Source organism: Mustela erminea, chromosome 18 (assembly GCF_009829155.1).
Source record: "Mustela erminea isolate mMusErm1 chromosome 18, mMusErm1.Pri, whole genome shotgun sequence".
In the NCBI taxonomy this organism is placed as follows: Eukaryota; Metazoa; Chordata; class Mammalia; order Carnivora; family Mustelidae; genus Mustela; species Mustela erminea.
In genome coordinates, this window is record NC_045631.1 from 37710974 (window position 1) to 37736625 (window position 25652).

Sequence of the window (25652 nt, forward strand, 5' to 3'; positions counted from 1 at the left end):
GTTTAGGAGAGGAAGCTGTATGATTTGATAACTTGTATTAAAATACCAATTACATTTATAGGACCTTTTAAAACTCGGCGCAATTAAACCGTGTTCTTTTACATTTTTCCGAAGCGACCCTGACATTTAAAAAGACTCCAACTGCCTCGTTAAAATCGCGAAATTAACAGCGTGCCTACGCCTGGCGCGTTGTGTATATGTGTGTGTGCGTGTTTTTTTCCGTGACGCCCCCACATCAGTCTTTGGGGGTGGTCTGCGAAGGTATTTGATTTGTTGTGAGGCGAGAGATATCTCATTAATGTAGGTAGTTAAACAGATTTAATCCGTATTCATTCTCTCTCACCCCCACTCCCTCTCCCCCTCTCTCCCCCTCTCCTCCTCGCTCTCCCTGGGTGTTTTTTTTTTTCTTCCCCTCCTTTTTTTTTTTTTTTTTTTTTTTTTTTCGCTCTCTCCTCACTCCCTGGCGCTCTCTCGCTCTAGCTCTCTCTCTCGCTCGCTCTCGCTCTCTCTCGCTCGCACCCTCGCTCTGCGTTCTGTCCGGGAGGAGTACGGAGAAGCCAATAGGATGCGGGGTTTCTAATGGATGCAAATGATCATGAAAAGACAGTGCAAAATATGAAACAACTCATTTGCAGGGAAGTAAATCACCGAAAACTGTTTATGAACTGGCATCCCTTCTTCGAAATGTAAAGCGAGGACCTCTTTAAGTGGCGGTATATTTTTGTTTGGGGGGTGGGGGGTGGGGGGAGGGCGAGCGAGCCGCGGCTGCCATGCAAGCTTAGACTTTTGGAGGCTTCGCTGTCCTTTTCTATTCCTGGAAATCACAAAAAGTGTGGCGGCTTTGAGATCTTCTTCGCCTTTTCTTTCTTTTCTTTTTTTTCCCCTCCTCCCTTTCCCTCTCCTTTCCTGGCGAGGGTGACTAGGAGCCGGCGAATCCGCGTTTTTTTCTCTCTCTCTCCCTCCCTTTCCCCCTCCCCACCCCCTCCCCAACAGCCCCCAACTACAGCCGCCGCCGCCGCCGCCGCCTCAAAATTCAATAAAATGAGCTCTTATTTCGTCAACTCACTGTTCTCCAAATACAAAACCGGGGAGTCCCTGCGCCCCAATTATTATGACTGCGGCTTCGCCCAGGACCTGGGCGGCCGACCCACCGTGGTGTACGGTCCCAGCAGCGGCGGCAGCTTCCAGCACCCGTCGCAAATCCAGGAGTTCTACCACGGGCCGTCGTCGCTGTCCACCGCTCCCTACCAGCAGAACCCGTGCGCCGTGGCGTGCCACGGGGACCCGGGCAACTTCTACGGCTACGACCCGCTGCAGCGGCAGAGCCTGTTCGGGGCGCAGGATCCAGACCTGGTGCAGTACGCCGACTGCAAGCTCGCCGCAGCCAGCGGCCTGGGCGAGGAGGCCGAGGGTTCAGAGCAGAGCCCGTCGCCCACGCAGCTCTTCCCCTGGATGCGCCCGCAAGGTGAGCTCGCGTCGGGGCCGGCGGGAAGGGAGAGCGGAGGGCCGGAGGCCGGGCAGGGGGCCGGGCAGGCCGGGAGCATTTCCTCCAGCTCCTGGAAGACGTGCCTGCTCCGTTCCGATTGCCTCCCACTTCTTTCCTTCCTCCTCCCTCCCTTCCTTCCTCCTTTTCTTCCTCTTTCCTTCCTTCTTTCCTTCCTTCCTCCTTCCTTCCTCCCCCCCCCTTTTTTTTTTGTTTTTTGTTTTCCTTGAAGGGGGGTCGCTAAGCGACATTTCCTGAATCCATAAACCCCTCACCCTGCCTTACTTTTCTTCTTCTCATCCTTCCCCCCCCTTTTACTGCTTTATGGGGGTAGTGGAGAGAGGGCGGCGGGAGTGGGGGCGCTCAACTTTTGCACTTCTCAATTGCTTTATAGTTTAATTACCCTGAAGAAACTTTTCTTCTGGGGCAGAGGCTCTGGGGGCTTTTCAAGGTGGGTCCACTTGTCCCAGTCCTGGCTTTTTAAATTCTTATTTTCCCCCTCCCCCTCCTTCACACCCTTCCTTATAAAGTTTATGGCACTTTTACTAGATTTGAGCTACCCCCCCAACTCTCTGGTGCTGGTTACCAGAGGAGGGGGCTCCCCCTTTCTGGCTCCCTAAGAGTCAATGATGTCTGATCCCTCTCACCACCCCCCCATCATCCCCCCCCCCCCCCACTGCTGACCGCGGCCTCCCAGCGCCCCCGCCCCTGTACGGGATAGAAGGTCCCCTTCCCTTATTATACTGGTCTCCCAGGCTGGTTCACGAATCTTCCAACCTTCTCCGTCTCTGTCCCCTCCCCCATCCTCCCCTCCCCCCCCCCACCCTGTCTTGCCTTTTCCCCCATTCCCAGCAGCCGCCGGACGCAGGCGAGGCCGACAGACCTACAGCCGCTACCAGACCCTGGAGCTGGAGAAGGAGTTCCTATTTAATCCCTATCTGACTCGCAAGCGGCGGATCGAGGTATCGCATGCGCTGGGACTGACAGAGAGACAGGTCAAAATCTGGTTCCAGAACCGGAGGATGAAGTGGAAAAAAGAGAACAACAAAGACAAGTTCCCCAGCAGCAAATGCGAGCAGGAGGAGCTGGAGAAACAGAAGCTGGAGCGGGCCCCGGAGGCGGCGGACGAGGGCGACGCGCAGAAGGGAGATAAGAAGTAGGCTCCAGCTGGGACTGCCAGGGCCGCGGCCGCCCTGCGTCCGTGGGTCCCCCGACCACGCCACGGCCGTCGCCCGCCCCCGCCGAGAGAGCTCTGGCCCCGCGAGCGGGGCCAGGAGCCCGGCCTCCCGCCGCAGCGTCCCCCGCCGCGCCAGTCCCCGCTAGTGGTAGTATCTCGTAATAGCTTCTGTGTGTGAGCTACCGTGGATCTCCTTCCCTTCTCTTGGGGGCCGGGGGGGAAAGAAAAGGATTTTAAGCAAGGACTCCCTTGCCCTGCGAGGGTGAGCGGCTGCGGCCTGGCTGAGCCCCCCACGCCCCCGCCCCGTGTAAAAAGCCTCCTTGTGCAATGGTCTTTTTTCCTTTGAACGTGCTTCTTTGTAATGACCGAGGTACCGATTTCTGCTAAGTTCTCCCAACAACATGAAACTGCCTATTCACGCCGTAATTCTTTCTGTCTCCCTCTCCTTCTCTCTTCTCTCTCTCTCTCTTCTCTCTCTCTCTCTTTCTCTCTCTCTCTCTCCGTCCTCATTTCCCCCTCCCAACCCTTCTCTCCTCGCTGCCCTCCCTAGCTCGCTGGCTTTCTCTCTTGCTTCTCTCTTTTCCCCCCACCCCCCCCCCCCCCCCTTTGGTTTGGCAATTTCGTCCTAAGTGTTTCTCAAAAGAGGTTACTTTAGTTAGCATGCGCGCTGTGGGCAATTGTTAAAAGTGTTCTTAGGTTTACTGTGAAGAGAATGTATCCTGTATCCGTGAATTGCTTTATTGGGGGGTGGGAGGGCTAATTATATATTTTGTTGTTCCTCTATACTTTGTTCTGTTGTCTGCGCCTGAAAAGGGCGGAAGAGTTACAATAAAGTTTACAAGCGAGAACCCGAGACTGGCCGGGCCCGCGCTCCTCATTTGCCCCCGGCGCCTTGCAGAGCTGGGGGGAGCCGGTCACCGGGCTCCTGCGCCCGCCAGGCCAGGCAGCCCAGAGGAGGGGGCGGGGGCTGGAGGCAGGTGGTGCGAGTCCCTTGGCCCAGGGGCGCAGGGGGTGAGGGAGGCGGCTGCGCCTGATTGGAGGAGAGAGGACGGGGGAGGGGAACCCAGAGAAACCCCCTCCCTTCGCGTTCCGAGGCTGCGGGCGCGAGACCTAGGCGCCGAGGCCACGCCGGAGAGATGCGCCCGGGCTGGCGGCTGTATCCCCCCTCCACCTCCCCCTTTGTTTCTGTGGGCCCTCTCCTGTCTGTGCCTAATGTGGGGGTGAGTGGATACAAGTGGAGTGCAGGGCCGCTGAACAAGCTTATACATTTATTTTTCCCGGATTGGGTGGGTGGGGGGAGCAGGAGGAGAGGAGAGATGCTCTCCCCCGCCTCTCCTTCTTTACGACTTGGCCACCTTCGCCCAGCTCCGAGGTCGTGGCTCGCCGCCTTCCTTCCTTCGCTGCCCCTGCTTCTCCGGCAGCCACGCTCTACTTGAGGCATCCGCCTCCCGGAACCAGGAGAGCAGAATACCCAGGCCGCCTTCCTCCCTTCCTTTCTCTTCCCACCCACCTCACCCCACCCCCTTCCTTTTTTACTTTCAACCCCCACTCTTTTTTTAAGCCACCAGAAACCGCATCATCCAGAGCCCGTGGGCTGGATCCCGCGCCTGCAGGAGCACCCACGAAGCCTCACTCCATTCCTGCCTGTATGTCTGGGGGGCACCGAGAGCGAGCAAGGAAGCCGGGCTCACCTCCGCTCCTCACCTCGGGAGGACTGGACCAAGTTCCCCCAAAGGCCCAGCCAGGCTGAACTGGCCCAGATTAATAAAGACGTGACCTGCCCGCACCCACCCACCCAGTTGCGGGCAATCCCTGCATTTGTTTCTCGTTGGGTAACGGGGGGAGGGAGCGGGGGGGGTGACAACACGGATCGCTCGGAGGTTATTTATTTTCCCTGCCACTCAATCCCTTCCTCCCCAAATCTCGCCTGCAAGCTGCCTCCAGCCCAAGGGGGTCGACAGCGGCCCTTGAGCTCCCAGCCCCAATCCACAGGGCCTGGCTTTCCCATTCATTATTGATCATATTTTATAAATCTAACGCCACACAATTTTTTCCACATTACCGGGAGCCGTGGGGAGGCTGCCCGGCCATTGGCGGAGCGGACATCACGTGGGTGGGGTCACGTGGTCCGGAGAGGAAAAAGGGGGTCCTTTTTGGTGTAAATCTGGACTCTAATTCTGTAATATATCAAGGAATCTCGTAAAACCGACACTAAAACGTCCCTGCCTACAAATCATCCGGCCAAATTATGAGTTCATTGTATTATGCGAATGCTTTATTTTCTAAATATCCAGCCGCAAGTTCGGTTTTCGCTACCGGAGCCTTCCCTGAACAAACTTCTTGCGCGTTTGCTTCCAACCCCCAGCGCCCGGGCTATGGAGCGGGTTCGGGCGCTTCCTTCGCCGCCTCGATGCAGGGCTTGTACCCCGGCGGGGGGGGCATGGCGGGCCAGAGTGCAGCCGGCGTCTACGCGGCCGGCTACGGGCTCGAGCCGAGTTCCTTCAACATGCACTGCGCGCCCTTTGAGCAGAACCTCTCCGGGGTGTGCCCCGGCGACTCCGCCAAGGCGGCGGGCGCCAAGGAGCAGAGGGACTCGGACTTGGCGGCCGAGAGTAACTTCCGGATCTACCCCTGGATGCGAAGCTCAGGTAACGCCGCGCACCGAGCCATCCCGAGCCGCAGTGGCCCGAGCACATTCCCCGGAAGGCGCCCCCTTCCCGGCCAAGTGCTCCTTTCCGCGTCCAGAGTGCTCCCGGTGGGAGGTCGGCCCTGGGGACGCGGCAGCCCCTCCGCCGCAGCCCGGCGCGCCGCCCCCACCCCCATTTTTTGCTCGGTGCTCTCAGGCTCCTTCTGCTCCCTCGGCGGATCTCTCTCCGCCGACGCCGTGGCGCTCCGAGCCCCCCGCCTGCCCCCCACCTTTCCTCCTGGCCTTTTAGCTTTAAATATTTATCAGCCGCGCCGGCACGGGCTGGAGACGAGGCCGTTTGTCTTGTGGAGGAAGGCTGGGGTTTGCAGAGAATAGCCATTAGGGTCTCCCCCCTCCCTTCTCCCTTCCCCCGCCGGGGATCTCAGCTCTGGGTGTGTCCCCCAGCCCCAGCTTGAAGGTCTGGGGGAGGGGGCCCGCAGCGCCGAGCAATTCTCCCCTCCCCCTTCTTTCCCAGCCAACCCCGCTCCCCCATTATTCCCTTCTGGACAATTAGAGGTGGGCTCTAGAGGCTTGGCGGAAGGAGGGGGTATGAGAAGAGATGAAGATCCAGCCAGGGACACAGAGCCAGAGAGGCAGGTGGAGAGAGGGGGGCTGAGGCCGAGAGAGATGAGGCTCCTGACCCCCCAGTGAACTTGGGAAGGGGGAAGCAGAACTAGAGAAGGGGTCAGAAGCCCCACAGGAGTACAGCTGGCTTCCTCAGGTGCCCTGCCTAGGGCTCCTAAGTGCCCCCTGGAGAACTGGCCAGCAAGTTTGCAGGTATCATTCCAAAAGGGTGACTGTCCTCTTATGGGAGAGACTAGGACTCCATGGGAGCTGCATTATGAGTTAGAGAGTGCAGGCCACTGAGCCAGCTGCTTCAGAAGCCCCAAGAGACCCAGGCTCTGTGGGGTTTCCTGACTAGCTTGAACCAGACTTCTTTCTTCATGCTGCCCTGGGCTCGGGGACCAACTCCAAGGTTCAAAAGCCCCAAGACTGTGGTCCGAGGCTCCCCAGTCCAGTCAGAAGGAGCCCAGCTCTTACACCATCAGTATTGGTGGTCACGGTCCCCATTACCTGCTCCATAATTCAATTGCCTTTCCAGTTGATTTATCAAAGCCTCAATTTTTCTGCTCGTAAACATTTCAGCTTGGCTTTTATCTGACTTGAAATTAGGGCCCCTAGGCCCTCCTCCCATGTCTACTTCCCAGGAGGGCTGGCACCAGCTCCTCCCCCAGTATGCCCTCAGGTTCCTCAGGGTTTTGGCCTAACCTGGAAAGCTCACCTCTGCCCTTCAGCCCCCACTCCCCAGATATGTTCCACCCCAAACCCGGCTGCTGTCTCTCCTGTGCCTTCCTGGAGGCCCAGAGATTGATTTGGAAAACTGGGTTGTCTGGGCAGGTGGGCAGGCCGGACAGCCTGTCCCTGTCTGAACCTGAGCCACTCACTGGAAAGAGTCATTATAGGGCTCCTGCTCTCTGGCCGATTCCAAGCTCCAGGGAAATCTGCAGATTCTCACCTCCTCCTCATTCCACAGCAGGCTGTGTGTGTGTGTGTGTGTGTGTGTGTGTGTGTGTGTGACAGAGAGAGAGAGGGAGAGAGAGAGAGATTGGGTCTGTGAGCCTCTTTGTTTCCTTTCTTTTTGGGAAAAGCACTGAGGCCAGGCCTAGAGCCCCACTCCAACTGCATGGTTTCCGTGGCCTCTTACCTAAAGATCTTCAGAGTCGTATCCAAAAGGGGAGTCTTAGGGTGCCTGGTCCCAGGGGTGATGGGAAGATTAGACTTCCTTCATCCCACATAACACCCCTCAGGTGCAGGGCCTTCAAAAGCTAACCGGTTAAATCTTGGGTGCAGGAGCCCTAGTCCGGAAGACTTTCCAGGTGGCCAGTGGGGACGGCTGCCTCAAGAAGCCTCGAGAAAGTCCTGCACATTGAGGGAAGAGGGAAGGCACACGCTGAGGGGTGTGGAAAGTAAGACTTTGGTTTACTGGGGAAATGGGCTCTTCCACCCACTGACCCCAAACCTAAGAGTCTGTGAAGGGGTGGGCAGTCTTGTGGCTTTTCCCACAGGCACTGATTATTCTCCTTTAAATACTGTGCGCAGGAACTGACCGAAAGCGCGGCCGCCAGACCTACACGCGCTACCAGACCCTGGAGCTGGAGAAGGAGTTTCACTACAACCGCTACCTGACACGGCGGCGGCGCATCGAGATCGCGCACGCGCTCTGCCTGACCGAAAGACAGATCAAGATCTGGTTCCAGAACCGGCGCATGAAATGGAAAAAGGAGAACAAGACATCGGGCCCTGGGGCCACCGGCCAGGACAAGGCCGAGGTGGAGGAGGAGGAGGAAGAGTGAGAGCCAGAGAAAGGGCAGAGAGCCAAAAAGGGAGAGAGAGGGCTGAAGCCCAGCTCTGAGAACTGAACCAGGAAACTCAAATTAAAGAGGGAGGGGGAAAACTATTTAAATAGTGGAAAGCAGTTTAAAATTTTTTAAGGAGAGACGGTGGAATTTTGGTTTCTTAACACTGAAAAACAAAAACAAACAAACAAAAAAATACACCATACTACCTATAGAAAAGCCCGGTGGGTTTGTTTTGTATGCTATGGGAGGAACATCACCTACCTACCTGTTCTCTAGATTTTCTGCCTCCCCTTTTCTATGTCGCTATTGTAAGGTCTTTGTAAAATCTCGCCGTTTTGTAAGCCTCTTTCTTTGATGCTGTCTTTGTGCTCTGTGGGTCTGGACTAAGGTGTGTGGTTCCCTGTACTCCTGAGCCCACCCCCCACCCCCCGCCTTACCAGTAGCAGCACGGAAGGGGCCTTAGGGAGCCCCATGGACCCACCGACTAGCTCCAGTGTCCCCTCTGTGCCCCTGGCCTACCCGATGCTCCTTGCTTCCGCCAGCCCCTGTGAACCCCTTTACATTGTATGTGTACCTGAAGGATGGAGAAATAAAAACACAATTTAAAAATGAACAGACCTATTTTCTGTGTTTCCCTAAAGCAGGGGTGGGGGCTCTGGGTGAGCCAAGCATCCCAGAGCCCCTTGGCTCCAACTTCTGCTGCTAGTCATTCCGTTCTGCGCTGGGGTCTGCCCTTTACCCCGGTGCTCCTGGCTCTGGGGGCTGCCCAGAGTGAACCCCTATAGGATACACTCACCTCCCTTTACATTCTTTTACACATACTGACATACACAAATGCACAAATCACACCTATTTATAGGCTGACATCACACATAAGTAAATCTATACATTGTCACCTACAGTCACCAACAAACACCCCATATTCATATGTCCATAAATAAACATACAGGCATTCATTCACCCATCCCAACAGTACACTGGAATGCATGCTTTCATGTTCACACACACTCACAAGTAAACACACATTCACACTCACTCACAGAGACATTTATACATATCAATGTACATTCACACATCGGCTTATAAACACAGATTCACATTTGCCCCCAAGTAAACACATCCCTGAGCCCACAGGCTTGGTCACACACCCATTCACAAAACAAAACCCCCACCGTTTGCAAACTCTGCCTCATCCAGGCCTTCAAACCAGGCTGCGGCTCTGTGGTGCGGCTGGGGCACAAAACGGAGCTGAAATCCACAGTGTTAGGCCCACAGGAAGGAAGAGAGGAAGGAAAGGGAAGGTGAGCACCCAGATCCACTCCCGCTTCTTGGGCGGCTTTGGGCAGAAGCCAGGCCGGCGGGCAGGCGCTCCCCCGCCGGTCCAAAGAGGCCTCCAAACCGAGGGCGCTCCCGGCTTCCGCTCTCTCGGCAAGCATTTTCCGCAAGACCTACTCGGTTATTTTATTTCAACTTATTTTACTTCCATTTATCTCATTCTAAATTAACACAGCGATCCAAATAAAATTTTTGAATTGTGGGGGAGGAGTAGATGATCCCTGAGAACGGGTTCCTGAGCGGGGCAAGGTTACCCGGCTAGTGTGGCCGCATCCCCGGCCGTTCGGCGCCCGGCCGCGCCCGGGCGCCAAGCTCCGCCGGCTTCCTCCGCGCCTTGCTGCCCGCGGTCCGCGCTGCCGGCGACCTGGAATCTTCTCCAGAGTGCAGAGAAAGAGAGAAAAGACAGAAAACATTTTTGGGGGGATGTTATTTCGTTTCCTGCATTTGGGCGCTGGTAGCTCAATTAAAAAATACAGGAATATTTCAGGGGACCTGGGAAACACGGGGTGAATTTTGTTTGGTGGTGGTGGTGTTTTGTTTTGTTTTCCTCCAAAACACCCCTTGATTGAGGAACATAAACCTGGAGGACAGCACCGACGCATCTAGACCTGTGGAGCTGAGGTTTAGAATTTATTCGATTATAAACCTTGGATTATTTAAATGCAAAGAACAAGTTTGGGACAGAAAGGAGGAAGCAGGTTGGAATGGAACCAGGTTTTAGAAGAATCTCTTTAATTTGAATTTGTAAGTAAAAATCCCCTGAACCTGCAGTTTCCCCCATTAATGACCGCAGAACCCCCTGGAGAGCATATGGAGCTGTCACTGGGAACCTGGACATGTGGACATTTGGGAAGGAGAAACAGGGATCCAGCCTCACCCTCTTACAATTTCTGGGGAGCAGAGGCAAGAACCTTGGCCTCTCTCAGGGCTGCCTTTCTTCCCCCCCCCCCCCCCCCCCCCCCCGGCAAAAAAACAGGCCCTAGGGGATCTAGGGCCCCCACACCCGCAATGCTTCAAGCCTCACAGGTGGGGGTCCCGCTATCTAGAGGACTGAGAATGAGGGGGACATTCAGAGAGGAAGAGGGGGCACTGAAGCCTTCCTTTTGCCCTGATGCAAGTGGCAATTTTGGATACCCGCTGTTACTTCCGACTCACCCCAAAACTGTATTAAAATAGTCCCTGTGTGGAGGATTTGGGGTGTATTCATACTAGAAGAGGGGGGCAGAGCTCCTGCGAGAATAGGGAGGTTCTGGAAAGAATCCCCTTCCCAGATGGACCCTTGTGGCTCCTCCGCCTGATTCCCTGCACCCCAAATCTCACCCTTTCTCAGACAGGGGTTTCCCCAAATAGCGAGAAGGAGAAGAAAAGAAGATGGCGACTGAGAAAAGGGTTGCTGGTGGAGCAGCCATGAAGAAATGCAATAAATTCCTTGTTGTTTTATGAAAATTTACAACTTTGTGATAGAAGTTTATGAGTGGTTGAATCCAGCGATTGGCCGGCGCCGGTCATGTGGCCGGGCGATCGTGAACATGAACTTTTTATCATTTCCCTGGTGGTTATAATGCAGCATTCTTTTGGACACCACACCTAGGTCGGAGCACTGTCGTCCTTCAGGGCTCCAGCCTCTTGATATTTTTATACTTCAGTATCAGCTCGATAAAGCAAAAGAGAGAGAGGAAGAGAGAGGGAGAGGAAAGGAGAGGGAGAGAGAGAGAGAGAAAGAGAGAGAGAAGGAGGAGTGGGAATTACACAAAAGAGAGAACCAAAAATAATTTTTAATTTCTAAGTTGATTTGCTTGCTGATCTGGGATTTTAGTCATCATGGAGGGTAAATGGACAATCTGCCCAGGACTGCAGGCTGATACCATTTTTCAAAGCCAGAACTTACTCCATTTTCTATGCAAATATCAGAAAAGCGAAACACCCTCTCTCCCAAGTCAGAGAAGGGGAAGCGACGGCTCTCAGGTTGGGACAATATTATCTGGAAGATGAAGAAGAAACAGAACGCTTTCCGCCCCCCTTCCTCCTCACCTCTTTCAATCGGAGGGAAGAAATCCCAAGGTCTACAAAGGTAAGAGAGATTCTACAATTCTCTTCTTATTCTTTTGCACCGATTCTGTAGGGGGTGGGGCTTAGGTTTGTCTCCCTCTCACCCCCACCCCAAGATGGGGCTGAACCCCACCTCTGGGCGCTGCAGGGAGAGGCTTCCCAGGAAATTCGGTGGCCGAGAGAGAGGGGGTGGCTGCTTCCTGGAGGGGGAGCCAAGGCAGGGAAGATGGGAGGAGGAACCGAAAGGGGCCACGGAGGCGAGCTCTGAGATGCCTTTTTAAGCTGGGAGAGGAGGCTCAAGTGAGGGGGGTTCGAAAGAGAGGATGGGGTGTCTGGGCTACAGGGCGCCCCAGAAGCCGGTTACTACCACCTCTGTGGGTGTGCACCCCCTCCCCCTCCCACTCTCCCTCCCTTGTTCCGGCCTCCCCCAGTTGCCCCCCGCGCAATTCTCTTGCCCAGCGTGGGTATCGGCGGTTTCCCGGCGGCACTGGCACAAGGGGCGGTGGCGCTGAGGGACGTCCTGGTCTCTGGAGGGCCTGGAGTCTCCGCAGAGGCCCGAGAGGGCGAGGAGGCGCGGCTAGAGGGACAAGAGGGAGAAAGATTCACAGAGAAATGCTCGTTATCTCCCTTCGGAGACGTTTCTGAAATTAAAGGGCCGTGGGTGGAGGCACCCAAATGGAGGGAGACCCCCTCCCCCCAGGAAGCCAGCCGGAGAATGCCCAGGTCTCTCGCCACTCCCGCAGGAGGGAGCCTCGGTCTGCAGGGAGACAGTTTTGTGGTTTTTTAATGCGGTAGGTTACAGCATGTTGGTTTCTGTGCAATATTGATTCTATTACTTGTGTTTTATTGGTATGGGCGTGTGGATTTCGGTGGAGAAAATTGCCATGTGTGTGTCTGGAGTGGGAACATTTCAAACTTTCGTGGAACCAAACGTGTTGATTGTGGAGAAGCTTTTGAGTGTGTTGTGGTGTTTTAAGCTTGTAAACAAACAAAAACAAACAAACAAAAGAGAGAGAGAGAGATGGGGGAGAGAAGAAAATAGAAGGAGAACCCAGTTATAGAAGGAGAACCCAGTTAGGGAACCTGATGGTGTCGGGACCGGAGAGCTGTCTGGCTCTGAGCTCGGACAGCTAGCTAGTCCTGTCCCTCAGGCGCCTGATTTCATCCTCCAGCCAGGCCTCCTGGGGGTGAGGAGGGGGGAGAAGAACTGCTGGGCGGGAGACTGAAATTCCTAAAGTAGATGGTGGGGTGAAAGAAGGGGGAAAGAACCTAAAAACCGAGAGAGAGGGGCCTTCTGGGGAAGCTGCCAGCGGAGAGATAAGCGGCTTTGGGCATGGAAGGCGGGAGAGGCTGTGATTCACTTTGGTTTGCACAAATAGGTGATTGCTTTTCTCTTTTTGAAGATCAAATGCAGAGCGTTCAGCCTCGGGCCTCCGGTTGCCCAGGGATTGCAGGGGATGGGGGTGGGTAGGGGAATATTGGCGCTCTCAAGCCTGGGCTGGGAAGAGAGGGGTGCAGGCCACTTGTGGCGCGGGAAGGGGGCCTTTGGAGGCGCAGGTAGATACCCAGGAAGCAGGCCCCGGGCTGGGTGCCTGCGGGGACCCCTGGGCTGCGCTGCGAGAGAAGTTCTCGGCCAGCACCCACGGCACTCGGGGCCTATTCTCAAAGGAAAAATTCCCCAAACACATCCAGACTAAAGGTCTTTTTCTCCTGTAGTCTTGGCGGGGTATAAATCATCCTTTAGACGGTTTGCTCTGACCCAAATTATGCGGTTTGCTGCCATCTACCGTCCGTTCGGAGACATGCGGCTTCGGCGCCGCGACCCCGGCGACACCTCCTGAACCGTGCCCGACGCCTGGAGCCCCCGCTGCTCAGGTTCGGCGGGTTTCGGGGGGCACGCCGGCCCAGATTGTCGCTTTCCGCTGGATCTTGGTACCCGCCCGTCCGCGTGTGGATTAGGGAACAAGTGTGCCCTCGCCCGCCCCATCCCAGCTCCAAACCCAGCAGCTGGCTGGGAAAGCGGCTCTTTCTAGGTCATATTTAAAAAGGACTAATACTGCATCCCGCGGGCGGGGGCCCTGAATCCAAGGGTCGGGGGATCAGAGTCGCGAGCCCTCACCCGCCTGCCCCTCCAAGGCTCAAGAGGGGATCATCCGGGCTGCTCGGGAGGGAGATGCGAGGCCAAGGCTGTTCAAGGTTTATTTGGTTTTCTTTTCGGCCAAGGGAGGGGGCCAGCGGGGAAGGCGCCGGCCCCCGCAGTTCCACTCGGCTGTCAAAAGACAAACCGGGTCTGTGTTCTCCCGGTTGGCTGGTGGGTCTTGCCAGTTGCTTGGCTGGTGAGTCCGTGGTGGAGGAATTGAGACGAAATTTTCTGGAAACTGTTGGTGTCTGCAAGTGAGTGTGGGTCCCCTCCCCCATTCTCGATCGTTTCCAGCGAAATCGACACAAATATGCTTTGGGGAAAAAAACTGGGCGTGGGAGTGAGGATCAATCATTAAGGAACTAAAACCATTGTGATTTCCGATCCTGCCAGACCCCTCACACCCGCTTAACCCGATCGCTTTCCCAGAAGGGGGTGGCGAGGGCCGGGGTACGCGCCTCTGCTGCAGCGTTTGAATATTGGCCCCTGTCTCACGGGTTACTGATTAGCTCCGGCTTTCAAGCCACAGGAGGAAGCTCTGGCTGCTCCTTTCAAGGTGCTGTGGCCCCAGTTCCTGGGCGGGGGCTCCAGGAAATTGCCTGCGGTGCCAGGCAGGCCGAGGTGTTACTAGGGTCTGGCCCGGAGCTGGAGGAGCTGCCGAGGTCGAGGGGGCAGGGTGGTGCTGGGGGGCAAACCCGGCGGCTGCGGTCCCGCGTCTATGGCGCCTCCAGAGCCTGGACTATGGGAGCTGCCCTTTCAGCTTTCTGGCAGCAAGAGCGACTTTCCGCGGCCAGAAGGCCCCGCCCAATGAGGAGGCCCCCAGGGAGCCGCTGGAAAGTCTTGGGCCCTTCTTTCTTGTGGGCGGCCGGAAGAACAGGTAGGGAGGGAAGGCGGCTGGTACAGGGGGGTTGAAACACTTCGGGTCTAAGGTACTCTTAGGTACCAGGTGGACCTGGTTAGGGAGAAGGAGAGAGACCTGTGCCACCGCCAATCCCACCCCCCCACCAAGATCAGAGACGAAGATGTTCATTTGCATAATGGAAATGAGGTCTTTGTACCGCGCCTTGGTCGGGCCAATTTTAAGGCAATATCCCATGTAAACCACTCCCAAAGGTTGAGAACTCCCCCTGGGAACATTTATGTTCCCCAGATTCACAGTCTAGGGGAAGAATTGGACTGAGATGTCTTAATTTGCTCCACCGCAGCCCGAGCTGGGAGTGGGTTGGGGCAAGATGCTCACAACCCGGTGACCTAAAGGTTGGCGGGGGGGCTGTGTAGCTGAGAGGAAATGGGAAGCCTGGACAGTGTCTCAATTCCCTCTCTCCTCCATACCTATCAAGGCAAAACACGTCCCTGAGGTTACCAGTACAGGAGCGAGCTGAACACAACTTGGATATTTCCCTGGGAGATGAAAATGCGTGCACGTCCACGGGAGCTCAGATTCACAGCACAGAAAATCACCATTATAAATTCTGCCTGTGGGATTTCTGTGCAGTCTTTCTGTTGTGTCCTTCAGACTTGGTACACATTTATATCCACCTTTCTACATACACACTTCCTCAGCGAGGCTGGGGGAGACACCCCAGACTGGCAGACAGCTGTGCCTGCTGGGTATTTACATATTCCCCTGTGGAGACAGACAGACAGACGGTGGTGGACCGAACCACAGACAAATTCATAGAGATCTGGCTCCAGAAACCAGGCGGCCTCTGGCCGGGCCCTGCCTGTAGTCTGCTCTTTCTCCCAAACAAACGGATCAGATGAATAAACGCTCATAAATACCTCTGGGCTTAGATAAGAGCGATGAGGCGCTATTTCCTTTCATGCTGGACTCCAGGCGCCCAGGCCCTGCCTTTGCGGCTCCATCTCACGACAGGCAACCTGCAGAGGTGAGGTTAATTTGGGGCTGTGACTCTAAGGATAAAGCAGTTATTCTCGTGCTTCTATCACAGGGAAGTCTCCCTCCCTTATGGCATCCTACTTAGTCCAGACTCTGCAGCAAAGCCCACACTGTCCAGTTCTAGGAGGGGACACTGTAGCCAGGGAGGAGGCAGGACAGAGGTGGTCCAAAGCCCAGCCCCAGTGGCAGGACTGAGGTAGGGTGCATACCGGCACTCTCCTGACCTTGCTCCCCCAGACCAAATGCTCCCCAATCGCAGCTAGACTGGGGCACTAGATTCTTCATCATTAGGAGGCTCCAGTTTTCTTAAATCTTGATAACCGCCCCCCTCCTGAGTTTGGCTAGGAAGTTATTGGTGGGACATGTTTGCCACTCAGCCATGAAGTAGTATAGCCTAGAAGTTGTCCTGAGTTCAGAGAGCCTTGTAGGCCACTTTGCAACCAACCACGTCCCTGCCCTTGGTCACCACCTCAGCCCTCTACCACTTTCCCTAGTGTCTTGTGCCATCTGCAGTGGACAAATCTGGCCCATAAAAAGGAGCCCAAAGAACAAGGCAGAGGAGAGTCAGCCTGGCCCCTTTATCATCAGATTTTTGTCACACATCCTGGCTCATTCCAGAACCCAGGTCTGAAGGTTAAGGTTATCACCCTTTACTGCCTGGCCTCCACGTGCATAGTTAGAATGTTGAACACACATTGTGCTTCAGTCTTCCAGCCTGGCTTCGGTGCTCATTTTCCTTAGAAGAGAGGAGAGAGAGAGAGAGAGAGAGAGAGAGAGAGAAATATGAACGGAGATAAGCACTCTTTCTCACACCCAAGCTTGTGCAGCAGCAGCGCTGGTAATCCAAATATGAGACATAGGAGGGACTGGAGAGATGCTGAGAGACAGACAGAAGGGTGGTGAGCATCTGGAGAGGGGATCCGGGCTGATAGTTGTAAGCTGCCTCCTGGGTCCCCAGGAGGATCTGGACATCTCTCCCTCCTTAGAAAAGTAAATCCAAACCACGTCTTGGGAAAGAGTTAATTTTAAAAAGAACTGCCAGCTTCTGGAGGGACCGGGAAAAGGAGCAAGGGCCCCTCTCTTTCTGGGTTGTCTTGGATTGCCTCAAATATCAGGAGGGTTTAAGGACCTGGAATTGGAGGAGGAACAATTTCTTCCCTGTGCTCAAACGTACTGAGACATCTTTGATTCCTCACACTCTGTAGCCCAGGATATTATAATAATTGGGGGGGGGGGAGGTAGAGGGTGGAGATTTGCAGTCAGGATAGGGATCAGATAACCTAGGTGGGGGATGCCCCTCACTCTTCCTCTTCCTATCCCTCAATCGAAGAGAACTCTAGTCCCTTTCCCTAGTGTTCCTTCCCGTGCCAAGAGCAAGCAGCACTTGCCCGAAACAGGCAGGATGTCTTGGGCAGCAGAGGCAGCAGCAGTAACCTTCCAAGAAGCTCCTAGACTAGGCTAACCTGGCCAGAGTCAGAGGGACAAGCTTGGACTCAGACCCTCCTCCCATTTCACAGCCTTCTGGGTCCTCTGGGCAGCAGCCTCTGGCCTGCCCTTCAGACCAGAAGAGCTGAGGAGAAACAGAGATAATAAACCCAGGCTTGGAGGAGGCAGGATAGACCTGAGAAATAGGAAAAACCAGTTTTCAAAACCTGGGGAGGGGAGTGTTTCTTCTTCTTTGCTTCTCCTTCTGAAAACGATGCTAAATAGTGAACTCTTCTCTTCTTCTACCGATACAAAACCCTAGAAACAAACCTTTTCTTTCAGTTCTCACCACTGGGAGAAGGACATTTACGCACCCTTCCCTTGAGGGAAGGGGGCTCGAGCAACGCAGGGGTTAACTTTTCTGAAAACACAATTAACTTTTTCCAATCCTACATGGGGAGGGGAGGGATATATTTATTTAATCACTGGGGGATGGGGTGGTCTCCATCCAAATGCTCCCTCCTCCCTGAAAGGCACAGACGCCTCTTCGCAGATCTACGTAGGTGGAACAGGACGCGTTGTGTTGTTGGGGGGGGGGGTGAGAGAGCGAGAGAAAGGAGAAGGAGAAGAAGGAGGGAGAGGGGAAAAAAAAAAAAAAGGTTGATAGGTTTGTGCGCGGGTCCCTCGCGCGGGCTGCGCTCCTCCTGGGTGCTATTTGACAATTCCTGCCTCTGCCATTGGTCAGTGTTGGATCAGATGGTTGTATTTCCTTCTGGCCCTCACTGGCACCTCGCCATCCCCCCTCAGCTAAAACCCAATCTCAGATATACTACTAATAGGCGCGGCGCTCGGACTATAAAACACAACAAATCATAAACCCGGCGGAGCAGCAGCGGCCGAGCGCGCCTCCCCTCCCAATGAGTTCCTATTTCGTGAACTCCACCTTCCCCGTCACTCTGGCCAGCGGGCAGGAGTCCTTCCTGGGCCAGCTACCGCTCTACTCGTCCGGCTATGCGGACCCGCTGAGGCACTACCCCGCGCCCTACGGGCCCGGGCCCGGCCAGGACAAGGGCTTTGCGGCTTCCTCCTACTACCCGCCCGCCGGCGGCGGCTACGGCCGAGCGGCGCCCTGCGACTACGGGCCGGCGCCGGCCTTCTACCGCGAGAAGGAGTCGGCCTGCGCGCTCTCGGGCGCCGAAGAGCCGCCCCGGTTCCACCCCGAGCCGCGGAAGTCCGACTGCGCGCAGGACAAGAGCGTGTTCGGCGAGGCCGAGGAGCAGAAGTGCTCCACCCCGGTCTACCCGTGGATGCAGCGGATGAATTCGTGCAACAGTGAGTGAGCCCTCCCGCGGCCGCCCCGACCCCCGCGGCCCCCCCCCCGCAGGGACAGAAAGAGCGCCCCCCTCCACTCCCTGGGGTGCCGGGTGGGCATCTCTGCTAGGAGCTAAGGGAAGACTGGGCGCCCGCCCGAGGTGTCCCGCTCTGTCCTCTAGCCGTCAGGAGTTACAAAGTTTGCAAAGTCCCAGCTACACTGGGAGCCAGGGGGAGCGAGTGGGCTCTCCCGGAGCGCCACGCCAGAGCCCGATTCCGGGGCAGGGGAGGGGGCAGGGGCCGCAGCCACTGGCGTGGCTTTCCACCCCCACCCCGCTGCGCCCCCAGCCCCGGTTGGGTCCCCCACCCGAAGACGGTTCCATTAAGAACGGAGTGCGTCATGGGAAGGGGGGGCGGCGTGACGCTGGCGAGGGAGAGTTGAGTCCGTCCCGGACTGTGTTTCCCTGGGGGTTCGGGGTTGGGGAAAGAGGAGGCACCAGGAAAGGGGTGGTAGTCAGAGGAAGGAGCGAGGCAGAAGGGGAAGAAAGGGAGAGGCAGCTGGCCAAGGGGGAGAGAGGGGGAAGCAGGCGCCTGGGTCTCAGGTTGGATTATTTGTCGGCCTTAAGTCCCAAATTGATGTCCATTAGCGGGACACGAAAGTGAGGAGCCGTTAATGCCGACTCTGGATCGATCCACGTCATTACGGATTAAGGGCTGGAATCTATCACGGGGTGGTGGGGGAGCCAGATAGATGGAAAGAAAAGATAAGGCCAGGAAGAGACACACCTGGCCAGTGCTTCCCCAGCCCCTCCCCCTAGGCTCAGGTGGGATTTTAAACTCTCCTCCCATCCCCCACCAAGAGTCTACACCAGAGGCACAGGCCTGGGAGACCCGGAGGGAATCTGGAGGGGGCGCTGGAGGAGTGAGGACGGGGGGGGGGGGGTGGTGGTGGCAGGAAACTCGAAGAGTGGAGGGCATCCCGGGACAGGCTAGAGTCCCTGTTTGAGGGTCGAGTGGGGGAGGGGTTCTGGCCCTGCTGACCCCAGGCCTCAGCATCTTCTCTCTGCGTAACAGGTTCCTCCTTTGGGCCCAGTGGCCGGCGCGGCCGCCAGACCTACACGCGCTACCAGACCCTGGAGCTGGAGAAGGAGTTTCACTACAATCGCTACCTGACACGGCGGCGGCGCATCGAGATCGCGCACGCCCTGTGCCTGACGGAGAGGCAGATCAAGATCTGGTTCCAGAACCGGCGCATGAAGTGGAAAAAGGAGAGCAAACTGCTCAGCGCGTCTCAGCTCAGTGCCGAGGAGGAGGAAGAGAAGCCAGCCGAGTGAAGGCGCTGGAAAGGGAGGGGGGACGCGAAGGGAGCGGCCTGTGGGGAGCCGAGGGCATCGGAGAGCCCTGAGAAGGCTCTGCGGGCGGGGAGCCCGGGGGACCTGCTCTCTAGCACCCGACAGGAGGGGCCCAGCGCTCTCCTGAATGCCCCCGCCCGCAGAGCTCTCACTGGGTGCTGGGAGGCCTTGTCGCCTGAGCCCACCCAGCACCCGGGAGCGCCCCCTCCATCCCTGCGGACCCGCTTCAACCCCATCATGCTCCCCTGTGAGAACTGAGGACCAGACTCACTTGATGTTTCCTGGAAGCAGAGCAATATGCTCTTGTCCGTGTTGCGTCTCATTTCGTCCATGTTCCCTGTGCACGGTTCAATGGTAGATTCGCAGCCCCCTCAGCGGGGGGGCCTCGAAGACTCCCTGACCCCAGACCTCTGTCCCACCCCCTCCCTAAAGCCACTGGAAGGAGCACATACTACCTAGAAGTAAGAAGAGGAGCCTCAGAAGAAAACAAAGTTCTATTTTATTAATTTTCTATGTGTTGTGTTTGTAGTCTTGTCTTAGCTCTGGACGTGAAATACTTCGGTAATAATATTAATATTATTAATGATGATGATGATAATAATAATAATAATAATAAAGATGTAAAAACTCGCCGCTCAGTCACCTCTGCTCCTCCCCTGCCACTCCCCCACCCTGGAGGCCACCCTGGCGTCCCAGAGCCGGAAACTCCGCAGCAAAGGCAGGAGCCCAGGTCGGCCCCAGCGGGCCCGACACGACTCGGAAGTTACAGTTGAGATAAAGGCTGGGGCGGCCCCGCCGGGCCTCGGGCTCCCAACAGCCTCTCCTGGTGCAGACCTGGGGGACGGAGCAGGGCCATTTCCCTCTTATTCTCTAAGCTTTTCCTCGTTTGTCCGTGGCACGAGGGACACCGCCAAGGCCCGAGCCTGGAACCCCTGCAGAGACAGCCAGGCGGGTGTCGCCCCGCAGCTGTGCCTTTCTGTCCTCCCGATCTCGAGGCCCGTAGCCTTTGGTCTGCCCACATGGCTTGATCTCCGCTGGCCTTGGCCCTCGGCTCCCGGCCTCTGACTCCAGAGACTCCATCGGGGCCACCGGGTATCTCTCTGCCCACGGCCGAAGGCTCCAGGCGCCCCTTCCCGCCTCAAGCAGGAGCTCATCGACAAGTAGGGGAATTCGAAGCGGCCGGCAGGCACGGGGCGGAGGGTACGACTTTCCCCGGCTCCTTGGAGACCTGAGGGCAGGAGGCCAGGTGGTGGGGTGGTGTGGTCTCATCCCCTCAACCAAAAACCGACCCATTTTCTCCCCACCCCCACCCTCACCCAGGCGGCAAGCTGCAGACACTGTTTTCCTTTCTTCCTCCTCCCTCTCTCTCCCTTTTTTTTTATTTTTAAAGAAAATAGCCGCCCGGCAGAAGGAGCCCAGCTGCGGCAGTCTGTGGCCGCCCAGCGCGCTCAGCAAGGCGCCGCTGGTCCTTGGAACCCCTTTACAGGGAAGATTTGGGCCACCGGGCAAATCGTGAAACTACCCAGACGTCAGTAAGGGGCCTCGAGTGGGGCCTCCCTATGTAATAGCGGGCATTTTTTGGGACGAGGGGAAAGCCTCTTGCCTTGATCCCCAGTTCTCAGAGCCCTGAACCCCAGCCACGGATTCAGTCACCACCATTTAACCCCTGATACTAGGCCGCTTCACCCCAGCCCTACACATCCTCTAGGGTCCCTATCCTGCTTTGCCATTCTCCAGGCCTGGGCTGAGGAGGAGGAGGAAGCCAGGAAGAGGATGTCAAACTTCTAAGGGGCACAGAAGTGAAAGCTTCTCCGTGGAAGCCTCAGCCCAGCCCTGCCAGCTCCGCCTGGTCACTATGCCTGGGCCACTGCAAACCCTGCAAACCCCCGGCAGGAAGCAAGCCAGGCGGAGCTCACGGGGAAACGCGTTGCAATAATTGTTTTTCATACACATCTTCCAGCCCTCCCCCGCACCATTTCCGCCCCTAGCTCGGAGACTTGCAAAGCCTAAGTGAGGGAAAAGCAACTCAATTTTTGATCATCTCATCCGGAGTGAAAATAATAATAATAGTAATGATAATGACAATAACAACAACAATAATAATAATGACAGGGAGATGGGCACAGATAGTCTAACCCCACTCCGAAGAAAGTGGGTGAAAGCTCAAGTGGGTCCCTCCTCTTAAAGATTCAACTCTGCGGGTGAGCCCAGGCCGGGTTTCTTTCTCTCCCGGCGGCTGCCGGGAGCCAGCAGGGAGGCAGCCGTCTCCGCCATGGCAGTCTGCGGCCCGCGCTCCCGCCAATCGCCGGGAGGTGGCGCGCTCTGCTCAGAGGCCGCCGCCAACCTTCTCCCTGTTTCTCCCCCTTCTCCGATTTTCCCCCTCTCTCCGAGGCTCGCATTGAATCGGCCCTAACGATTCTCGGATCGTCATTATTTGTAACCATAGAGCATGAATTACCTCTTGAGGTCATCAGCGAGAATTTACGACTGGTCAACAAAAGCACGTGATTCCCTAACGCCCCCCCATCCCCCTTCCAACCCCCCCCCATATTTGGCCGCATACATAGCAAAACGAAGTACAGTGCATCGCTATAATTCATTAATACATCATAAATCGTGAAGCACAGGGTTATAACGACCACGATCCACAAATCAAGCCCTCCAAAATCACCCAAATGAGCTCGTACTTTGTAAACTCCTTCTCGGGGCGTTATCCAAATGGCCCGGACTATCAGTTGCTAAATTATGGCAGTGGCAGCTCTCTGAGCGGCTCTTACAGGGATCCCGCTGCCATGCACACCGGCTCTTACGGCTACAATTACAATGGGATGGACCTCAGCGTCAACCGCTCCTCGGCCTCCTCCAGCCACTTTGGGGCGGTGGGCGAGAGCTCGCGCGCCTTCCCCGCGCCCGCCCAGGAGCCCCGCTTCAGGCAAGCGGCGTCGAGCTGCTCCCTGTCCTCGCCCGAGTCCCTGCCCTGCACCAACGGCGACAGCCACGGCGCCAAGCCCTCTGCTTCGTCCCCCTCCGACCAGGCGACCCCGGCCAGCTCCAGCGCCAATTTCACCGAAATAGACGAGGCCAGCGCGTCCTCGGAGCCTGAGGAAGCGGCGAGCCAGCTAAGCAGCCCGAGCCTAGCTCGGGCACAGCCAGAGCCCATGGCCACCTCCACAGCCGCGCCCGAGGGGCAGACTCCGCAGATATTCCCCTGGATGAGGAAGCTTCACATCAGCCATGGTAATTCTCGCTTTCGCTCGTTTTCCTTTTTTTTTTTTTTTTTTTTTTTTTTGGTCTCCTCGGCTTTCCTTCTCTGCGTTTGGGGAGGTGGGGGGGGCCGAGGAGAGCTTGGCTTCTCCTCAAATATAGATTTATTCCCCCCCCCAGAGGGGAAGAAGTCTCTAAGAGGGTCCTCACAGCTCGGGGGATAGAGCCAAAGACGGTCTAGGTCTTTAGCTGGGGAGGAATATTTTTAATCATTTGTCTCCAGCTTCGGCTAAGGTTTTATTCGACCAGCTGTACCAGCTATAGGAGGAAGGATGGGGTTTTATGTAACGTGGGGAAGGGTCCTGCTTGCCCCCGAAATTTTGAGGCTGCTGCTAGCAAAGAAGAAGGGGCGAGCAGTAAAACGAGCTTTCCAGGGCAAAAGTGCAGCCGCTCTCCTCCCTCCCGGGGCGAGCGGCCGCCTGAGCCCAGCGAAGGGTGAGGCACGGGGAGGGAGCAAGAGACAAAGCCGGGCGCATTCACTGCCGGCAGAAGTGGGGGCTGCAGGAAGAGGGGGTGTAGGAGCGAGCTCGGATGAGGGCGTCTGGAGTGGGGAGGATTGGAGCTGCGGTGAGCTGGGTGCCGGGGACGCCTGGGTCCTGCTCACGCCCCTCTCCCATCCAGTGCCCCCTCCCTTAACCGGAATAACGTTGCCTCGCCGCTCTACTCTGTCTGCTCCAGATATGACGGGGCCGGACGGGAAAAGGGCCCGGACCGCGTACACCCGCTACCAGACCCTAGAGCTGGAGAAGGAGTTCCACTTCAATCGCTACCTGACGCGGCGGCGGCGCATCGAGATCGCCCACGCGCTCTGCCTGTCCGAGCGCCAGATCAAGATCTGGTTCCAGAACCGGCGCATGAAGTGGAAGAAAGACAACAAACTGAAAAGTATGAGCCTGGCTACAGCCGGCAGCGCCTTCCAGCCCTGAGCCCGCCTGGAGGAGCCCTGGGTGGCCCAAGAGCCCTTGCCGCCCCCTAGCCCGGGCCCCTCCGAGCCTCCCTGCGCTGCCACTGCCCGCTGGGGACCGGTTCCCACGAGCCTGCCTCGCCCCGGCCTTGTGTTACGATTTTTCGTTTGGTCTTAGGTCTTCCTGTGGCTCCCTCTCTCCTGGACTGGTTAATCTTGTTATTATTGTTAATAATAATGATAATTATTATTTTCCCTCCCTGCTCCCCACATCCCTCCACTCAACCCCAATCCGCCAGTGTTTCTGAATGTTTGTGTCTGTGGTTGCACTCCTTCCCCCAGGAAAGAAAGAAACTCGCATGTTTAATGTGAACTTTCCCCTCCCCATCTGTGTTCTTCTAACTTATTTATAAAAGGATGGTCGCTGTATTTTGAGTTTCAGCTGGAAACTTCTCTAAGGGGCAGCCCTTGAGGTGGGGTAGTGCCGCATCCCCGCATCCTGGGGGCCCAGCTGAGCCGGCCTTGGAGATGGAGTCCAAGACTGTCTCTTTCCACCTTCCTCCTCCTCCCTCCCCACGCACCAGGCCCAAGTCTCCCAGTGACTTGGTCCGAGGGTGGGAAGGGGGCCAGGAGGACCCAAGGGGTGATCTTGAGAAGAGGGAAGGTAAACCGTGAGAGTTAGGTTCCTGCCGCCTGGGTAGGCCCCACAAGGCCTGGCCTGGGAGTGGACGGAAACAAAAATAATGCTCAGTGTAAAATGTCTTGTGTACTTCTCTGTGAATCACTGGGTCTGGAGTAAAGGGCCCAAAGCTTGTAAATATGGGGATAGTCTGGGTCAGACCCATCCCCTCTGCCCCCCCCCATTTCGCTTCCGAGACCATTTGTAGTGAGTGAGGGGATGCTGTGCTACGTGTGAAATCTGTCTTTGCCTTTGCCGGGCCTGTCTTCAGTGATCCGCTTTTGGTATTTGTTTGTAGCTTTCCTTGAAGTCAAATAAATGTTTCCCCTATTCCACCGCCCTTCCACTTGTCTTTTCTCTGGGGGCCTGTCTCTCCCATCACTGGGCACACCCTAGACCACTCTTGACAGATCTGGGGTGTAGGGAAGGGAAAGCAGGCTGTTCCCCAGCAGCCCCTCTCAGCCACCTACATTCCTCGCTTGGGAGCCCGTGCTTGGGTCAGGGGATTGGCTTTCATGTCTGGGGGACTTGAGAGGCCCAGAAATCCCACGTGGGGCTGAGGCAAAGGAAAGGGTGAGCTGGACTCCACCCTGGCCTTCCACCAGCCAGCCAGAAAAGCCTCTGGAAACCTCTTCAGGGAAAGTAATGTGGGCCTAAGTCCTGAGCAGGAGGCTCCTGGCCTTTTGGGAGTGGCACAGGCCTGCCTAGCCCCCCTGCCCTCTGGCCCAAATCCCAAATCAGCCCCGCCACCTACTAAGACCAAAAAAGAAAGAAAAGAAAAGAAAAAAAGAAGAAGAAGAAGAAGAAGAAAAAATCAGGTCAATTTCAAAGGTTTCCTCTCAACCTCAGTTTTCTCTGTACTTATCAAGGACTCCCTCTCTCCAGGGGCCCAACTGACCTTCCCTCTTGGTAAGGAGTTGGGATCCCTCCTGGAAGACCCCTGGTTCCCCTGCCAGCCCGGAGAGGCCCAGGGTTAGGGCCCAGTCCTCCTCCATCCAAGTCCGCCTTCACCCTGAGTGCAAGAGTCAAGTCTGGACACTTACCCGGTCAATCCCTTCCAGCTTGGCCCAACTTCTTACAGGACTTGGGGGGAGGGGGAGCTGGTGAGGAGGCAGCCAAGGGTCGTAGAGGCTCTACTGGGCCCTCCTTCCCCCTCACCCCTTGACTTTGTCCCCCTTTGTCCATAGCAAACTATCCCAAAAGTCGCTATGACATTTAGATGTCAAATGGATAGGGGTTTTATCTCGAAGTTAGATCGTAAAAATCGCCGAGAAGTCAGACAGATACCCCTCACTGGCTCGAGAAAGTCACGTGAGGTCCATAAAGTTAGTTTTATGGTTTTGGGGAGTTGACACCGCGCGGTATATTTCACATTCTCCAGAATGTTAAGTGACACTTTAACTGCTCGCCGTGGTGGGGAAGGGGGCAGAGGTAGGTGAGCGCTCTCCCAGCCCAGAAGGCGGTGGCGGCACTCCCGCGGTAAGTGGCTTCCAGCTTTCGCTTTCTCCCCCTGCAGTTTTGGGGCTTGGAACCCGGGGCAGGAAATCTCGCCTCCGGGGCAGGGCTGTAGGAGAGCAAGTGGGGGAC

The 25652-nt window shown here is 56.3% G+C and overlaps 6 protein-coding genes across 16 annotated transcripts in view; 5 read left to right on the forward strand and 1 right to left on the reverse strand.

The window, feature by feature from the left end:
• The first annotated feature begins 476 nt into the window (after positions 1 to 476).
• Positions 477 to 3508, forward strand: HOXB8 (homeobox B8). 3 transcript variants are annotated; one of them, XM_032322407.1, is made up of 3 exons: positions 477 to 713; positions 994 to 1465; positions 2336 to 3508. In XM_032322407.1, exons 2-3 carry the CDS (start codon positions 1042 to 1044, stop codon positions 2641 to 2643), a joined length of 732 nt encoding a protein of 243 aa, XP_032178298.1. In that variant the 5' UTR covers positions 477 to 713; positions 994 to 1041; the 3' UTR covers positions 2644 to 3508. The 3 variants fall into 3 exon arrangements, with proteins under 3 accessions (XP_032178298.1, XP_032178301.1, XP_032178300.1); XM_032322409.1 differs by having other exon boundaries at positions 672 to 686; XM_032322410.1 differs by having other exon boundaries at positions 478 to 1465; positions 2339 to 3508.
• A 1251-nt stretch (positions 3509 to 4759) lies between these two features.
• Positions 4760 to 8319, forward strand: HOXB7 (homeobox B7). Its single transcript, XM_032322278.1, has 2 exons — positions 4760 to 5308; positions 7447 to 8319. Exons 1-2 carry the CDS (start codon positions 4909 to 4911, stop codon positions 7698 to 7700), a joined length of 654 nt encoding a protein of 217 aa, XP_032178169.1. The 5' UTR covers positions 4760 to 4908; the 3' UTR covers positions 7701 to 8319.
• An 846-nt stretch (positions 8320 to 9165) lies between these two features.
• LOC116577119 (proline-rich receptor-like protein kinase PERK9) lies at positions 9166 to 25419 on the reverse strand. 9 transcript variants are annotated; one of them, XR_004280398.1, is made up of 5 exons: positions 25109 to 25416; positions 15013 to 15111; positions 11224 to 11667; positions 10930 to 11022; positions 9166 to 9415 (listed from the first exon to the last, which is right to left on the reverse strand). XR_004280398.1 is itself a non-coding variant. In XM_032319917.1 (5 exons), exons 1-5 carry the CDS (start codon positions 25058 to 25060, stop codon positions 9300 to 9302), a joined length of 513 nt encoding a protein of 170 aa, XP_032175808.1. In that variant the 5' UTR covers positions 25061 to 25087; the 3' UTR covers positions 9166 to 9299. The 9 variants fall into 9 exon arrangements, 4 of the variants coding, with proteins under 4 accessions (XP_032175808.1, XP_032175806.1, XP_032175805.1 ...); XM_032319917.1 differs by lacking the exons at positions 10930 to 11022; positions 15013 to 15111; positions 25109 to 25416 and adding exons at positions 11073 to 11104; positions 24964 to 25087 and having other exon boundaries at positions 9166 to 9412; positions 11224 to 11372; positions 11546 to 11667; XM_032319915.1 differs by lacking the exons at positions 10930 to 11022; positions 15013 to 15111; positions 25109 to 25416 and adding exons at positions 11073 to 11104; positions 24964 to 25087 and having other exon boundaries at positions 11224 to 11372; positions 11546 to 11667.
• On the forward strand, positions 17375 to 19848 carry HOXB6 (homeobox B6). The gene is made up of 2 exons (XM_032319918.1): positions 17375 to 17887; positions 18941 to 19848. Exons 1-2 carry the CDS (start codon positions 17473 to 17475, stop codon positions 19198 to 19200), a joined length of 675 nt encoding a protein of 224 aa, XP_032175809.1. The 5' UTR covers positions 17375 to 17472; the 3' UTR covers positions 19201 to 19848.
• On the forward strand, positions 21511 to 24397 carry HOXB5 (homeobox B5). Its single transcript, XM_032319911.1, has 2 exons — positions 21511 to 22455; positions 23161 to 24397. The coding sequence occupies exons 1-2, from the start codon at positions 21894 to 21896 to the stop codon at positions 23406 to 23408; spliced, it is 810 nt and encodes a 269-aa protein (XP_032175802.1). The 5' UTR covers positions 21511 to 21893; the 3' UTR covers positions 23409 to 24397.
• HOXB3 (homeobox B3) overlaps positions 25369 to 25652 on the forward strand; it is a 40485-nt gene continuing 40201 nt past the window's right edge. Inside the window, exon 1 of the mRNA XM_032319901.1 lies at positions 25369 to 25544. The gene's annotated coding sequence lies outside the window, so the exon portion shown is untranslated. The remainder of the gene's footprint in view (positions 25545 to 25652) is intronic.

What these genes read in the sequence shown, in the direction of transcription:
- HOXB7 (XM_032322278.1), top strand. Translation starts at nt 4,909, where the DNA reads ATGAGTTCATTGTATTATGCGAATGCTTTATTTTCTAAATATCCAGCC. An exon ending in CCCCTGGATGCGAAGCTCAG is followed by an intron (nt 5,309 to 7,446) that starts GTAACGCCGCGC and finishes TACTGTGCGCAG; the next exon opens with GAACTGACCGAAAGCGCGGC.
- HOXB8 (XM_032322407.1), top strand. Translation starts at nt 1,042, where the DNA reads ATGAGCTCTTATTTCGTCAACTCACTGTTCTCCAAATACAAAACCGGG. An exon ending in CCCCTGGATGCGCCCGCAAG is followed by an intron (nt 1,466 to 2,335) that starts GTGAGCTCGCGT and finishes CCCCATTCCCAG; the next exon opens with CAGCCGCCGGACGCAGGCGA.
- HOXB6 (XM_032319918.1), top strand. Translation starts at nt 17,473, where the DNA reads ATGAGTTCCTATTTCGTGAACTCCACCTTCCCCGTCACTCTGGCCAGC. An exon ending in GCGGATGAATTCGTGCAACA is followed by an intron (nt 17,888 to 18,940) that starts GTGAGTGAGCCC and finishes TCTGCGTAACAG; the next exon opens with GTTCCTCCTTTGGGCCCAGT.
- HOXB5 (XM_032319911.1), top strand. Translation starts at nt 21,894, where the DNA reads ATGAGCTCGTACTTTGTAAACTCCTTCTCGGGGCGTTATCCAAATGGC. An exon ending in GAAGCTTCACATCAGCCATG is followed by an intron (nt 22,456 to 23,160) that starts GTAATTCTCGCT and finishes TGTCTGCTCCAG; the next exon opens with ATATGACGGGGCCGGACGGG.
- LOC116577119 (XM_032319913.1), bottom strand. Translation starts at nt 25,060, where the DNA reads ATGGAGGAGGACTGGGCCCTAACCCTGGGCCTCTCCGGGCTGGCAGGG. An exon ending in ACCGCCGATACCCACGCTGG is followed by an intron (nt 11,373 to 11,545) that starts GCAAGAGAATTG and finishes CTCCTCTCCCAG; the next exon opens with CTTAAAAAGGCATCTCAGAG. An exon ending in ATATTTGCATAGAAAATGGA is followed by an intron (nt 9,416 to 10,929) that starts GTAAGTTCTGGC and finishes TGCACTCTGGAG; the next exon opens with AAGATTCCAGGTCGCCGGCA.